The sequence below is a fragment of the Dipteris shenzhenensis genome, chromosome 15 (genome assembly GCF_047967505.1).
Source record: "Dipteris shenzhenensis isolate YYH24624 ecotype China chromosome 15, Dip_SZ_1.0, whole genome shotgun sequence".
NCBI lineage: Eukaryota > Viridiplantae > Streptophyta > Polypodiopsida > Gleicheniales > Dipteridaceae > Dipteris > Dipteris shenzhenensis.
Window position 1 is genome coordinate 39,423,585 of NC_141610.1, and position 13,872 is coordinate 39,437,456.

The 13,872-nt window shown below is 43.9% G+C and overlaps 1 protein-coding gene across 2 annotated transcripts in view; it reads left to right on the top strand.

Annotated features, from left to right (window-relative positions):
- The first annotated feature begins 347 nt into the window (after window positions 1-347).
- Window positions 348-13,872, top strand: part of LOC147893792 (DNA mismatch repair protein MutS, type 2) — a 40,623-nt gene continuing 27,098 nt past the window's right edge. Inside the window, exons 1-3 of one of the 2 annotated variants that reach the window (XM_087385890.1) lie at window positions 348-2,698; window positions 2,805-2,874; window positions 3,115-3,329. In XM_087385890.1, coding sequence (XP_087242016.1) covers window positions 950-2,698; window positions 2,805-2,874; window positions 3,115-3,329 — 2,034 coding nt within the window. In that variant the 5' untranslated portion in view covers window positions 348-949. Of the gene's footprint in view, window positions 2,699-2,804; window positions 3,330-13,872 lie in introns of both variants that reach the window. The other variant, XM_087385888.1, reaches the window with a different exon arrangement.

Here is a 13,872-nt window from a genome sequence, read left to right on the forward strand (position 1 = left end):
TCCTCTCCTCCCCTCTCCTCTCTCTCTCTCTCTCTCTCTCTCTCTCTCTCCCCCCCGCTCTCTCTCTCCCCTCTCCCCCCCCTCTCTCCCGCTCTCTCTCTCTCTCTCTCTCTCTCTCTCTCTCTCTCTCTCTCCCTGCTCTCTCCCCTCTCTCTCTCCCCCCCCTCCTCTCTCTCTCTCTCTCTCTCTCACACACACACACACACACGGAGTTTGCAAATCATTCGAACTTTCCTATACACGGCTTATTCATCTTGACAATTGTTTTCCTTTAACAGAACCAACTTGAAGGCAGTGCTCACGAGTACTTGTACTCCCTTGTTTATTAGAGGATTGGTGATAACTACATAGATGTGGGCAACTTTGGATGGCTGAATTTCATCCTTACGACTAGCTCTTACAAGTCCTCGATTGTGTACTGAAGTACTACTCCCAACTTGAGAACAGCAATCATAGTTCTTGAAGAGACCGTTTCTGGAAAATTGAAATTATCCGACGAGAAGATTTATACGTTCCCTGGCGTCTTGGAAATTCTAATTGCAAGCGTGCTGTACCCAACACCGAAATGAGATTGCCATATGCAACTGTACAACGTATGAAAAAGAACAAGGCACTGCTAACGGTCGAGCAGAGCTCAGAGCAACGAGCTGAGAGGATGCCCATCCGTCAGGAAGCAGTTGTCGTGTCCTTCTAATCAGTTTCCTAGACAATGCGAAGTGTCGTTATAAGTGGTTTGACAATATCTCCGCAAGCCTAGACTCCAAAACAATTTTGTCAAACCGACCCTTTTGGCTCTTCATTGAGAATTTCACTTTCATCACTTGCAATAGAATCCATTTCACCAATGGCAAACATGTGATTTTACAAAGACGGTTCGCGGCTAGTATGGAATGCGTAATGCTCCTGTTTTTGTCTAGCAGCACTGAGTCCACCGGAAAATTCTTTTAAGATGACTCATCCCCTTCTGGGAGGACCCTGTTACAGAGCCGAATGGCTTCAAATCTTAATCTGTCCAAAAGACAAATTGCGCAAAGGGTATAGTGATATAGCAACTTCAAAAGCCTGCGGAAAACGTTGTGCATGGCATGCACGTCTTGGCCATGCCATGACTACGTTTGTTCTCTGTGAACAGACAAAGCTGTCCACGTTTACGGTATTTCAGGCTGTTGAGGGGAGGGCTATTTCAGATCCTCCTGCTCATGTACTTTCACTGGCTTTGAAAGTGTTAAAGCATTCATGTAACAAATATGCACATGAAGAGGCTTGTTCAATTAAATCAGGGAAGTATATCTGCAGAAGTTATGGGCTTTCAGAAGCAATGGTTCAAGAGGAAGCATCTTTTGTCAATGTCCATTCTGATAATGACAAGAGTGACAGTGATGAAGATGAGGAAGAGCTCGATGGTATCCAAAGGGAATCTCTGAAATTTTTGGAGTGGTCCTCTATTTGTGCACAGGTGGCACAATTTGCATCTACAGCTCTTGGAGTGGCAGTTGCAAAGACAGGTAACATCCCTCACGGGAAAAATCAGGCTGAGAGTGAGGAGCTGTTGGATCAGACAGGTTCTGCATATTTGTTATCATCACCTCTTGACTTCTCCGGAATAGTAGATGTGGAGGCAATTTTGAAAGCAGCAAAGGCTGGTGCAATATGCAGTGTTAATGAGCTGTGCATAATACAGAAAATGCTGTTTTCTACTGGGAGACTCTGGAAGCAGCTGGAGCATTCTGTTCCGAGAAATTCAAATACAGCAGCAGGACTGTCTTTGAATGGCTGTAAGGGGAATGATGCTTTTTCCCCTCTTCTCTCGATCATGGCAGGAGGAAACTTGTGCACCTCCCTTGAATCTGAGTTGAAAGAGTCGCTTGATAGTTCCTCTCTTTCTATTCTTGATACAGCCAGCCCGACCTTGGCAGCTATTAGGACTTCTCGGCGGGAAAACATGAGGGCCCTTGAAGCTTTACTTCGTGAGATTGGGGAACAGATTGTCGAGGCAGGAGGAATGGATTCTGTCATTGTAACTACACGTAGGGCGAGGCTGTGTGTAGCTGTTAAGGCATCTCACAGGAATCTTGTTTCTGGCGGTGTTGTCCTTGATATAAGCAACTCTGGAGCTACTCTGTTTATGGAACCCAAAGCTGCTTTGGAGCTGAACAACAACGAAGTACAGCTTGCTTCAATGGAGAAAGCAGAAGAGTTTGCTATCTTAAAGAATTTAACTTGCAAACTTGCTAATGTGGCAGAAGATGTATGGATCTTGTCGGAAAAGGTCACCCTTTTGGATATTGCATGTGCCAGGGCTGAGCATGCAAAATGGCTGGGATCAGTAAAGCCTGCATTTGACATGAGGAAGCATCTATCTTTGAGAGGGAAGGACCATAATACAAAAATCAATGAAGCAATTAATGCTTTTTCAGTTTACATTGAGGGCTTGTCTCACCCTTTACTGTTAGGGCCTGCATTATTTGACCACCAGAAGCAGGCCAATTCAAATCTGCCTGTACCTGTAGACTTCAAGGTTAGATCTGCTGTTAGTGTTGTAGTTATAAGTGGGCCAAACACAGGAGGGAAAACAGCATCAATGAAGTCACTTGGAGTGGCTGCACTGATGGCCAAGGCAGGTCTCTTTCTTCCTGCCAAAGGGAATGCCGTTCTTCCTTGGTTCGACAAAGTTTTGGCAGATATTGGTGATAGTCAGGTAAATTGTCTCACTTATGAATATATTCCATTGTTTCAAGCAAGCTTATGCAAACGACTTTTGAGAACTGAAAGGAAAGGGTGCTGTTCTTTTTTTCGTGTCCCAGTCCTTGGAGCAAAGCTTATCTACCTTTAGTGGACACATCCAACGAGTTTGTAGAATAATGCAAGCTGGAAGTGAGCGGTCCTTAGTCCTGCTTGATGAGATTGGAAGTGGCACAGATCCTTCTGAGGGTGCTGCGTTGGCAACTGCAATACTTCAGCACATGGCTTATCATACGTGTCTAACAGTCGTGACTACTCACTTTGCTGAGCTGAGCCAGCTTAAAGAAAAAGACGAGCGGTTTGAGGTTGCATCATTGGAGTTTGACATTAAAACTTTACGTCCTAAATACAAGGTGCTCTGGGGCTGTGCAGGGAAGTCAAATGCTTTAGACATAGCTGAGTCGCTTGGAGTTGATGAAAGTATCTTGGTTCGTGCACGGCATTGGATGACAAAGTTGGCCCCTGAGAATCATACTGAACGTGTCAGTCAGCTCATGGATCCTCTGATGGAGCAAAGGAAGATTTTGCAGTCTCAGGCTGACGATGCTGCTTTGACGCTCTCAGAGGCCATGCAGCTGCATGATGAGGTAACATGAGTTTGAGTTGCAATGTTTGTGTAATTATTATGGTGATGTGAAAATGAAGACAAAAGAGTAAAAGCCAGTCTCTGCTATGGCCTTGCTGGTGCATGATAGAGAACAAATCTATAATATGATACTGGTCAGAAGTTCCATTAAGAAGATTTAAAAATTGAAAAGGGTAGGAGCATACTTATGGAAGACATATGATTTTCATTTTGTCCGACGCCATGGGACACACTCTGTTTGCGTGGCCTTTGCCTGCCTTTAGGGAGACTGCAATAACCGACAACCATGTGCCTTGCTGCAACGCGAGCATAGAAGAATAACCCACTACATGAAGCAAAAAGGCACTAGACTCCACTTCTACATTTACTAATTTTGAATATAAGTTAAAGAAACTCACATAAGTTGTATGTATGCATTGACAATTAGTCTTAAGTATTTGTGAACACCAAAAGTTATTCTTCCATCTCAAGGAGAAGCTTGCTATCTCAAATCTCTGGTGACATTGGATGGGATTAACGGGTAGACAAACTGATCTCTCAATGTCCTATCCCAATGAATACATAAACATGTCATCCAAAACCCCAATTTTGTTCAAGTATCATGGAGACTTCAATTTAAAACTTATGTATCTATCATGGCTATGGCCAAGCCACACAATACAACAACAAAGACATCAAAGCATCTGAACCTTGCCCTGTTGAGACATCAAGGCTTGTGGTACCATCAAAGGCCTTCCCAAAGTTGACAAAACTAAACACTTGTGCCATCCTTTGCATCCTCAATGAGGCTCATAGAGCAAAGATGTGATCCAAGGCAGAGGATCTTGTCAGAAATGAGCGTGCCTCCTTGTGTGTTTTGCAAGCTCACTTATGTAGATCTTGCTGGACGTCCCAAACAACTCAGCCATGGTATGTTCACTCAATGATCATCCTATAGGTGCAGAGGCCTACGAGATCCCTGGAGTTTTACAGAGGCTGAATGATTGCCAACTCTTCAAGCTGGTGGAAAATCTATTCATATCAGCCTTTGTTGACAATATATACCACCACAAGATGAAGTACATCATTTTTAGAAACCTAGCTTATAGGCTCTCATGAACTTTCACCCTTCTGGATCTTTGAGGTTTTGATGAGCTCTTGTGACATGCATGCAAGCCAACTGCTAGATCTCACACATGCATGTGCTATCGTGACTAAGTGCAAAATCATGATACTTGCTGAATTGGAAAAGAAGTGCTAACATAAAATGTGACTGCTGAAAGGTATACATGTATTAGGTGCAATGTGCCCCTCCTCCCCCCCTTCTATAAGAGTATCTCTGCATTGCTGAGCCAAATGCTGGAATGACTACAAGGCTGTAAGAGATCATTGAGGATTGAATGTGTATTCCATGTCAAAATGTCTCCTAGGAGTCAAGAGTGACAATTGAAAAGGTGTCTGCAAAGTTGAAGAGGGGTGTTGCCTTTGAGGTTTTGAATCAAGTATTCCCTTATCCTCGATTCTTCCGATGTGCACACCTTAACCATCTGCTGTTCTGTTGCGTGGAAAAACTAGCCACAAAGACTAGGTTTCTCTAACATGGTATCAGAGCCACGGCCGCCCGTGTAGAGTGGTGTGCTTGGAATTCAGATCTGTGAGACTACGGTTGTGTTGGAGGCAGAGATATGAAGCATGGAGGTATCTGCCTTGGTGATCAAGCCATCCAAATAAGAGATCGACTTCAACAACTGAAAGAGGAAGGCAACTTCTGATTAGTAAGGTGTGACAAGAAGGTCAGTGTATGTCCAAGAATTTGCTTTGACGTAAAATGGTGTAGATGGGGACCCACATGCGGATACCAAAATTTGGTTTGACAGGGATGATATATGGGATAGAGTACATGACACGTCACACAACCTTATAGGATCTAACCCTATCACTGACCTAGAAACCTGTCCTCAATCCAACCAGAATCATGCGCAGGCACCTCGATCCTCTCGACCACCCGTGGGCTATAGCTCGACTCATCCATAGGCCCGTATCTAACCTAGGCGTCCCATACCACTTGAGCCTGTCTAGAGGACCTTCAATATACCACCTATGATCCACCATGTATATGGCTAGAGTCCTGACCAGGGTCCAAGCCCCATCCATCAGTTGAGGAGTGCTCAATTGAACTGCCACAATAGCACTGGCCCTCCCTCTACATAGAAGGAAACCTGCTATAGATAGCGTAACGCTATGAATAGCTTCCTTCATATAAAGTGAGCACTATATATGAAGCAATCTCTATATATGGCAACCTCGGCTATAAATAGCCACCGGCCCTTTGCCATCCCACAACCCACGTTCACCTGCTATCCAACTCTAGGTACGCCATGCACATGTGACATGACATAGTCCCGTTCCTCTAAGAACTCACTCCTGAGTTCACTAGAAAGCCTGAAAACTCTCTGTGAAGGTGAGTCAATGCCAATAACTAAACCCTAACGTTGCTAGGACATCACCAACTTCCTCAAGGGGGTCAACCCGTGGAGGAGACATTACCATATGCTATAAGTAGGTGAGCCTGTGGTTGTCTCTGGTGCAAGTATTGCTTGCTGTAATTGAATTGCAGCAAGGAGAATTTAGCAAGTATGTCACACAGTGACGGGATTGGGATAGGGGACATGAGTCCTCTCAAGATGGACAATCTTTGTTTGAAAGAGCTGTTGAGGAACTGAAGGGAAAGCATGAAGTGAACACAAAATGAGAATTCTTGATTATGGAATGAAGAAAGGTGAGTTCCTTATGTAGGCACCTCTTACATGATCACTGACATCACTGATGACCTCTGAGCTCCACAATCATCTCCTCAATCAGCTCCTAGAATCTCTCAATCATCCTATGTGGCATCTACCACCTAACAGTGCTTATGGGCACCTAACTGTGCCTCTAGCACACACACATAGAACCCAAGGTGTGCCTGGGGCTTACACCTTGAGATATCCCAACAAACCCCCCCTCAAGGGAATGCCTTAGGCTATGTCAAGGATTCATCTAGTCTCATAGTTTCTCATGCCATCTCATGGTGGTCAAGGATTAATCTATGGCTAGGATCTCATGCTAGCAAGGGTTCCCAAGGGTGTGAGGTAAACAAAAGGGATACATAAGACCTTCCAATGGTTATCTTCACTGCATGTACATGCACACAATGTCTGCAGGAGGTACCATGGAGCAAAACACATACACATGGCCTACGACCAGAGGTGTTTACAAAGAACACAATAGTTTATTTCATTCATTTTGGAGGACTATTCAGGCTGAGTACCTTGACTCAACATAAAAAGAGAGATCTGGAGCATATATGGAGATGGTTCAAAAAGCATAATCTTCATCATGTGGAGACTCATCAAATGAAAGTAGATTGGCAGTTTCTGACTTTGTAGTTGCTTCCTTTTTGGCTCTACAATACTTTTCATGGTGATTGTTTTTGCCACAGTGTTTGCATGGATTGATCTTGCAGCAGTCTTTTGAGAGGTGATTAGTCTTCCCACAATGTTTGCAAGGTGAAAACTTGCTCTTTTGAAATTTTATGGCATAGGCTGTGTCATTGCCTCTCTGGTATGTTGTGTCATTGCCTCTCCGGAGTTCCATGTGCCTTTCTTCTTCTTGAAGAGCAGAAATAAGACCTTCAAGATTAGGATTAGGAAGAATTTTCAAAGTGGTAACAACATGATCATAATCTTCAGGCATACTTTTGAGCAATACTGCCATTGCATCATCTGTAGTGATTGGAGAGTTGATAGAAGCAAGTTGAGTCATGAGACTCTGCATAAGATTGACATGGGCAGCCAGAGGAGTGCCACTAACCATCTTCAATTCAAAGAAAGCAATCTTAAGTGACAATTTTGAGATGTGAGAGCTAGCACAAAAAATAATGTCAAGCTTCTGCCAAGCTTCTGAAGGAGACTCTAAGTCAGAGATGTGATGAATATAGTCATCTCCTAAGGCAAGAGCAATGATGCCATAGGCTTTCTCCTCTCTAGCAGGATCTGTTGCCGGGTGTGTTGGAGCTGAGGATTCTCCAGCATTAGAGGCTGTTGAAGAAGAAGTTGAAGCCAGTTTGACAAGCCCCCAGAGGTTTTCCCTCATCAATGCAAACTTAACCTTCATCTGCCATGTGTGAAAGCCTTTACCATTGAACTTATCCATATTCAAGATGGTAGCCATGAGAGGGTCTAACCCAGAATGGGCAGTGTCTACTCTCTTACAAGGCTAGAAAGAGTTGAAGAGCTTCAAAATACAAGCATTTAGAATAGCAAAGACTTGTAACCAAATTCCATACTACAAATCAATGATGCTTTCACTTGCATGCTTCATAGAGGTGACTAAATGAAAGTATTCCAAGCAAATCCAGGTACAGCAACTTAAAACAAAGCTGTAGCCACAGTTGTACTGATGCTATTCATCACTTTAAAACATAAGAAATGCTAAAGTAGCATCTAATGTAGCATCAAACGCACAACCTTGTCAATCCACTGAGGAGGAGAGGCACAATACGTCGCCATAGCTAGCTGCTTGAAAGTCGACTGGTTTTTCCGTGTTTTCTCCTTGAATATGCAGCCATTGCGGTGTTAGAATTATAGATATAATTCAGCAGTGACCAATGTAATATAATAAGCTAGTTAGGGGCACTTTTCCCTCTTTAAGAGGTTTTTCCCCCTAACCGCAGTTAGTTCACTAACTATGGTTAGTGACTACTAAGGTTTTGTCACTAGGACAAAACCTTATCTTTTCCTTCAGTGTGTTGTACTCTCACTCTCTTCTATTGCAACTAAGCTTTCAGCTTCCAAGCTTCCAGCTCTCCCACTCTCTCTTGCTCTCTCTCACTCACTCTATACTCACATTTGGTATCAGAGCGGGTTCAAGAGCTTCGGGCTCCCTGCTCCCTTCAAGCACCACCCCTTTGCTTCACGTTTCAGCTTGCTCCAACTCGTCCGTACAGTCCGTACGACTGTACGGAATTCGACGTACTGATGCCGTACATTGTCAGTACTGCCTCCGTACAGCTCCCGTACACAGGTCCGTTGCAGCGCCGTACATCGTCCGTACATATTCCGTGTAGCACCGTACAAAGTACGTACAGTCTCCGTACATCACCATACAGACTGTTGTACCTGTATCGCTCCTCTCCGTACAATCTCGCCGTACAACTGTCGTATAGCAACCGTACAGCGCCGTACCTACGCTGCAACATCCGTACAATTTGGCCGTACAGTTGGATTCCGTACCTACGCTAACAGTTTCGTACTTGCCGTACAGCCCGTACGTACTGTACCGTACAGTCCGTAATGTACCGTACCATCTGTACCCTTCCTAGATTTGCGTGCAGTTCTGTACTTTCAGATCTGTATTTGCAGATTTACACAGGTTGCCTTCAGCCACAGGTGTTCTTTGGTAGGCACATCTTGCAGAAAACCATAGTTTGGTTCAGTTGTTTGGGAGTACATTTGGGGCATTTTGTATATTGCAGACATTGCAATCATTGTGCAGTTTTGGAGCTACATCTAGAGCAAAATTGCAGATTTTGTTTAAAATTTGGGGCTTTTACAGACAGATCTGCAGATCTAGTCTGAAATTTGGGGCTTTTGTTCAAAAATTGCAGATTTGGGGCTTTTAGTAATTTTGCCCCTTTCTGGTTGTAATTTCAAGCCACAAATTGGGGTTTTTGTGTTGAGAGAGCATTTTTTGGAGTATTCAGTACATACTGCCTTTCTTGGAGTGTTTGAAGCACTTTTGGCAGATTTTGGAGAGTTTTTGATGCTTGGACAGATTTCTGATAGTGCAAGTACAGAAATCTAAGTTGCATTTACAGCCCGTGCTTGGCTGTGTTTTTTGGAAGTTGTGCATTCCATTCCCAATAAGGGAATTCAGCTCTGTATCCGCTTCAATCTTTTTCTAAAAAATGGCCCATCAAAATCAGAATGAGTTTCCGTTTGGTGGTCTTTCACAAGAAGACAAGTTGGATGGTACCAACTACTCCCTCTGGAGTTTTATGGTACGTAATATTCTGATTTCTCGAAATCTATGGGATTATGTCAATGGGGATGAGATCCGATCAGCAGATATTGCACCTGCTACCCCTCCTCAGCAAGGAGGTGGAAGAGGTCGTGCACAGGGTGCAGCTGCAGGACAAGTTGTTGGTGCAGCTACAGTCACTACTCCAGAGCAGAAGAGATGGGATTCACGGGATGCCTTAGCTTTGTCATGCATCTCTCTTTCAGTGAAAAGATCTATCATTTCGCATATCCGGTCGTGTAAGACCTCCAAGGCAGCGTGGGATATCTTGGAAAGCATGTATGCAGCAAGAAATGATGCCAGGGTATCTTTCTTAAAAAGAGAGTTGAGCAATACACATATGGAGGAGGGTGACTCCATGTCAGTCCACCTCACAAAGCTACAGGATCTCAGAGAGCAATTGTTAAACATAGATGAAATTATTCCTGATTCAGAGATGATTACAAACACTCTGAATTCTCTTCCTGAGTCTTATCTCAGCTTTCACACTTCGCTGAACTTATCATTGAGGGGGGGTGCAAATCCCCTCACTTTTCATGAGTTGATAGGACTTCTACTTCAGGAAGAGCAGACCAGGAAAAATTTGGCTTCACGTGCAGGTGAACAAGCCATGCTCTCAAAATTTAAATAAAAAACAAAGGGACAGGCAAAGACATCAGCAAATCAGCCTTCCAGTGGGTCAGGACAGCCTTCACAAAAGGCTAAAAATGATGCAAGTAAGCCCAAAAAGAAGGGTTTTTGTCACTACTGCAAAAAGCCAGGTCATCACATAGCAGAATGCAGGAAAAGGCTTGCAAAAGAAAAGAAAAACAGCTCAGGTATGGCTGTTTCAGATTCAGCCCCTCATGCATCTGATAGTGGGGATGCTGCAGCCAACTTTGTTGGTCAAGATTATGCCTTTTTATCTTGCATTTCAGATTCTAGATTGGCTGTTCCAGATGCTCGGGATAGTACAGCCTCTTGCAGTGATGATACATATGCATTTTTGACTTGCAGCTTTGACTCTTCTACAGATGCATCTGCTTTCAGTGTTAATGAAACACTGAACACATGGTATTTTGACAGCGGTGCATCCAAGCACATCACTTCTAGGAAGTGTCTTTTTACTTCCTTGCATCCACCTCCTGTTGGTAAGAAAGTCACTTGTGCCAACAACTCCTCATATTCAGTACGTGGCACAGGAGAGGTTGAGCTCACTGCCATTGATGGCTCAATTTTCAGACTTTCAGATGTCTTATATGTGCCTGGCATAACCAAAAATCTCCTTTCAGTGTCCACTCTTAACAGAGGGGGATTTCAGGTTATCTTTGAGGATGACAAATGTGCTGTCCGAGACAGGGAAGCTAACTATGCCTTAAGGTTATCTGGTACTCTGCTGCGTGGACTTTTTCAGCTTGATATTTTTGAGAAAAGAGCAGCCCATGCTCTGGCAGTTTCTACCCCTACAGCTGCCATGCAAAATGCAGAATTATGGCATGCCAGATATGGCCACATGCATTACAACAGCTTGATGACACTTCAGAAATTTTCAATGGTTGATGCATTGCCACCTCTTGAGATACCTCCTCCACATGCCTATGAAGGGTGCATTTTAGGTAAGATGCATAGATTCCCCTTCAAGAAGGATGGTTCAGTTAAAGATGTTCGCAAATTGCAGCTTATACACAGTGATGTCTGTGGTCCCATGAGGACTCCTTCTTTGGGTGGTCATCTCTACTTCGTCACATTTATTGATGACTACTCCAATTTTACTTGGGTTTATGGGCTGAAAAAGAAATCTGAAGTGTTCACGGTATTTAAACACTTTTCAGCCATGGTTGAAAATGAAACCGGACTCAGGATACAGACATTACGCACGGATAGAGGTGGAGAATACCTATCTGCAGAATTTGATGCTTTTCTCAAGGGCAAGGGTATTGTGCATCAGCTCACAATCAGGCTGAACCCTCAGCAAAATGGCAAAGCTGAGAGGAAAAATAGAACCCTCATGGAGATGGACAGATGTATGCTGAAAAGCAAACACATGCCTCATAAATTCTGGCTAGAGGGTTTGATGTGTGCCAATTACATTTTGAACAGGGCTCCCACAAAGGCTTTAAAAACAAAAACTCCTTTTGAGGTCTGGAATGACAGGAAGCCTTCAGTGGATCACTTCCGAGTCTTTGGATGCCTTGCCTATGCACATGTGCCAGTTGAATTTAGGCACAAATTGTCAGATAAAGCCATCAAATGCATATTTGTTGGATACAGTGTAGAAAGCAAGGGGTATCGTCTCTACAATCCTGCTACACGCAAAATCATAGTAAGTAGAGATGTGATATTTTCTGAAAATTCAGCTCACACTCAGGCTGAATTTCAAATGCCTTCGTCTTCAGAGGATGTCTTTGAGGGGTTGCTACCCATTGCTTTGGGTTCCCCTGCTGATTTTTCTGATCCAAATCAGAATTTACAGCAACCTCCTGATGCTTCAGTTCCGCCACAGGATGTCTTGCCCCCTCCACAGGCAGTGGAACAGGTGGTGCAGCAAGAAATTGCAGACATACATGCAGCAAAAACAGTCCCAAACTGGCTGTTACAGACTCTTAGGGAGAGTAAACTTGATGCTCCGTTACCTGGCAGGACTCGCAGTGCAGCAAGGCACATGGAAGGTGCTAATTCAGTGGAATTAGCATATGCAGGTACTCTCCTTGATGAGGAGGAGCCTGCCACATTTGAAGAGGCAAAAGATAATGTGCATTGGATGAATGCCATGCACGATGAGTTGCAGTCCATTGCAAAAAATCAGACTTGGGATGTTGTGGACTTGCCACAGGGTAAACATGCCATTGGCACACGATGGGTATTTAAAGTCAAACGGAAGCCAGATGGCTCCATTGACAGATATAAAGCCAGGCTGGTTGCTAAGGGCTATGCTCAGAAAAAGGGCATAGATTATGAGGAGACATTCGCTCCTACATCCCGGATGACCACCATCCGATCAGTAATTGCAATGGCTGCACATTTTGAGTGGAATGTTCATCAGTTGGACATAAAAACAGCCTTCTTAAATGGGGACTTGCTGGAAGAGGTGTATGTCAAACCACCTCCGGGCTTTGAAATTACAGCAAATGCACTTCAAGTATGCAAGCTCAATAAAGCTTTATATGGGCTGAAATAGGCCCCTCGTGCATGGTATGCCAAGATACATGCCTTTTTGACCAGCAAGGGGCTGCACAATAGTCCTACTGAGAGCACCCTCTACATCAAGATGGATGGGGGGGAAATCTTAGTCATCCTTCTTTATGTCGATGACTTATTGCTCACAGGGTCCGATGAAGAAAAAATTGCAGATTTCAAAGCTGATTTGCAGACCAACTTTGACATGTCAGATTTGGGGCTGCTTCACTTTTATTTGGGGATCCAGTTCTCTCATGAGAGACGTGGCACTGTTATGTCTCAGTCCAAGTATGTTCAGAAACTCCTGGACAGATTTAACATGCAAGAGTGTAAGCCCATATCCACTCCTATGGAACCGGGGCTGAAACTCACAATGCATGATGCAGGAGAATCAGTTGATGCCACACTTTACAGTCAGGCTGTTGGATGCCTCATATATCTCTGCAACACTAGACCTGATATTCAGTTTGCAGTATCTCAGGTGAGTAGGTACATGCACAGCCCAAAAACTATGCATTGGCAGGCAGTTAAGCGCATCTTCCGTTATTTGCAGGGCACAAAGTCTTTTGGCTTACTATTTCCCAGGGGGGGTGACTTGCAGATGCATGCCTACAGTGATTCAGATTGGGCTGGTGATTATGACACTAGGCAGTCCACTAGTGGCAATTGTTTCTTTTTGGGTAAATCTTGTATTTCATGGCTGAGCAAGAAACAATCTACAGTGGCTACCTCATCATGTGAAGCTGAGTACAGGGCAGCTTTCACAGCAACAGTTGAATGTGTCTGGCTACGACATCTATTTGCTGATCTTCATCTACTGATCTTTGGAGGGTCCCTCTCCAATTCTCACTGATAGTCAGAGTGCCATTGCAGTGGCAAAGAATCCAGTGTTTCATGCTCGCACGAAACACATCGAGGTTCACTATCACTACGTCAGAGAGAAGTTGCATGCAGGAGAGATCAGTATGATCTTTGTGTCCACACATGACAACGTTGCAGATATTCTCACCAAAGCACTACCACGTGAAAAGTTTGAGGCATTTCGCAGTGCCGTGAACTTATATCCGTTTGGTGATTGATCAGCCTTGTACATGACATTGGCACTGTAGGGGGGTGTTAGAATTATAGATATAATTCAGCAGTGACCAATGTAATATAATAAGCTAGTTAGGGGCACTTTTCCCTCTTTAAGAGGTTTTTCCCCCTAACCGCAGTTAGTTCACTAACTATGGTTAGTGACTACTAAGGTTTTGTCACTAGGACAAAACCTTATCTTTTCCTTCAGTGTGTTGTACTCTCACTCTCTTCTATTGCAACTAAGCTTTCAGCTTCCAAGCTTCCAGCTCTCA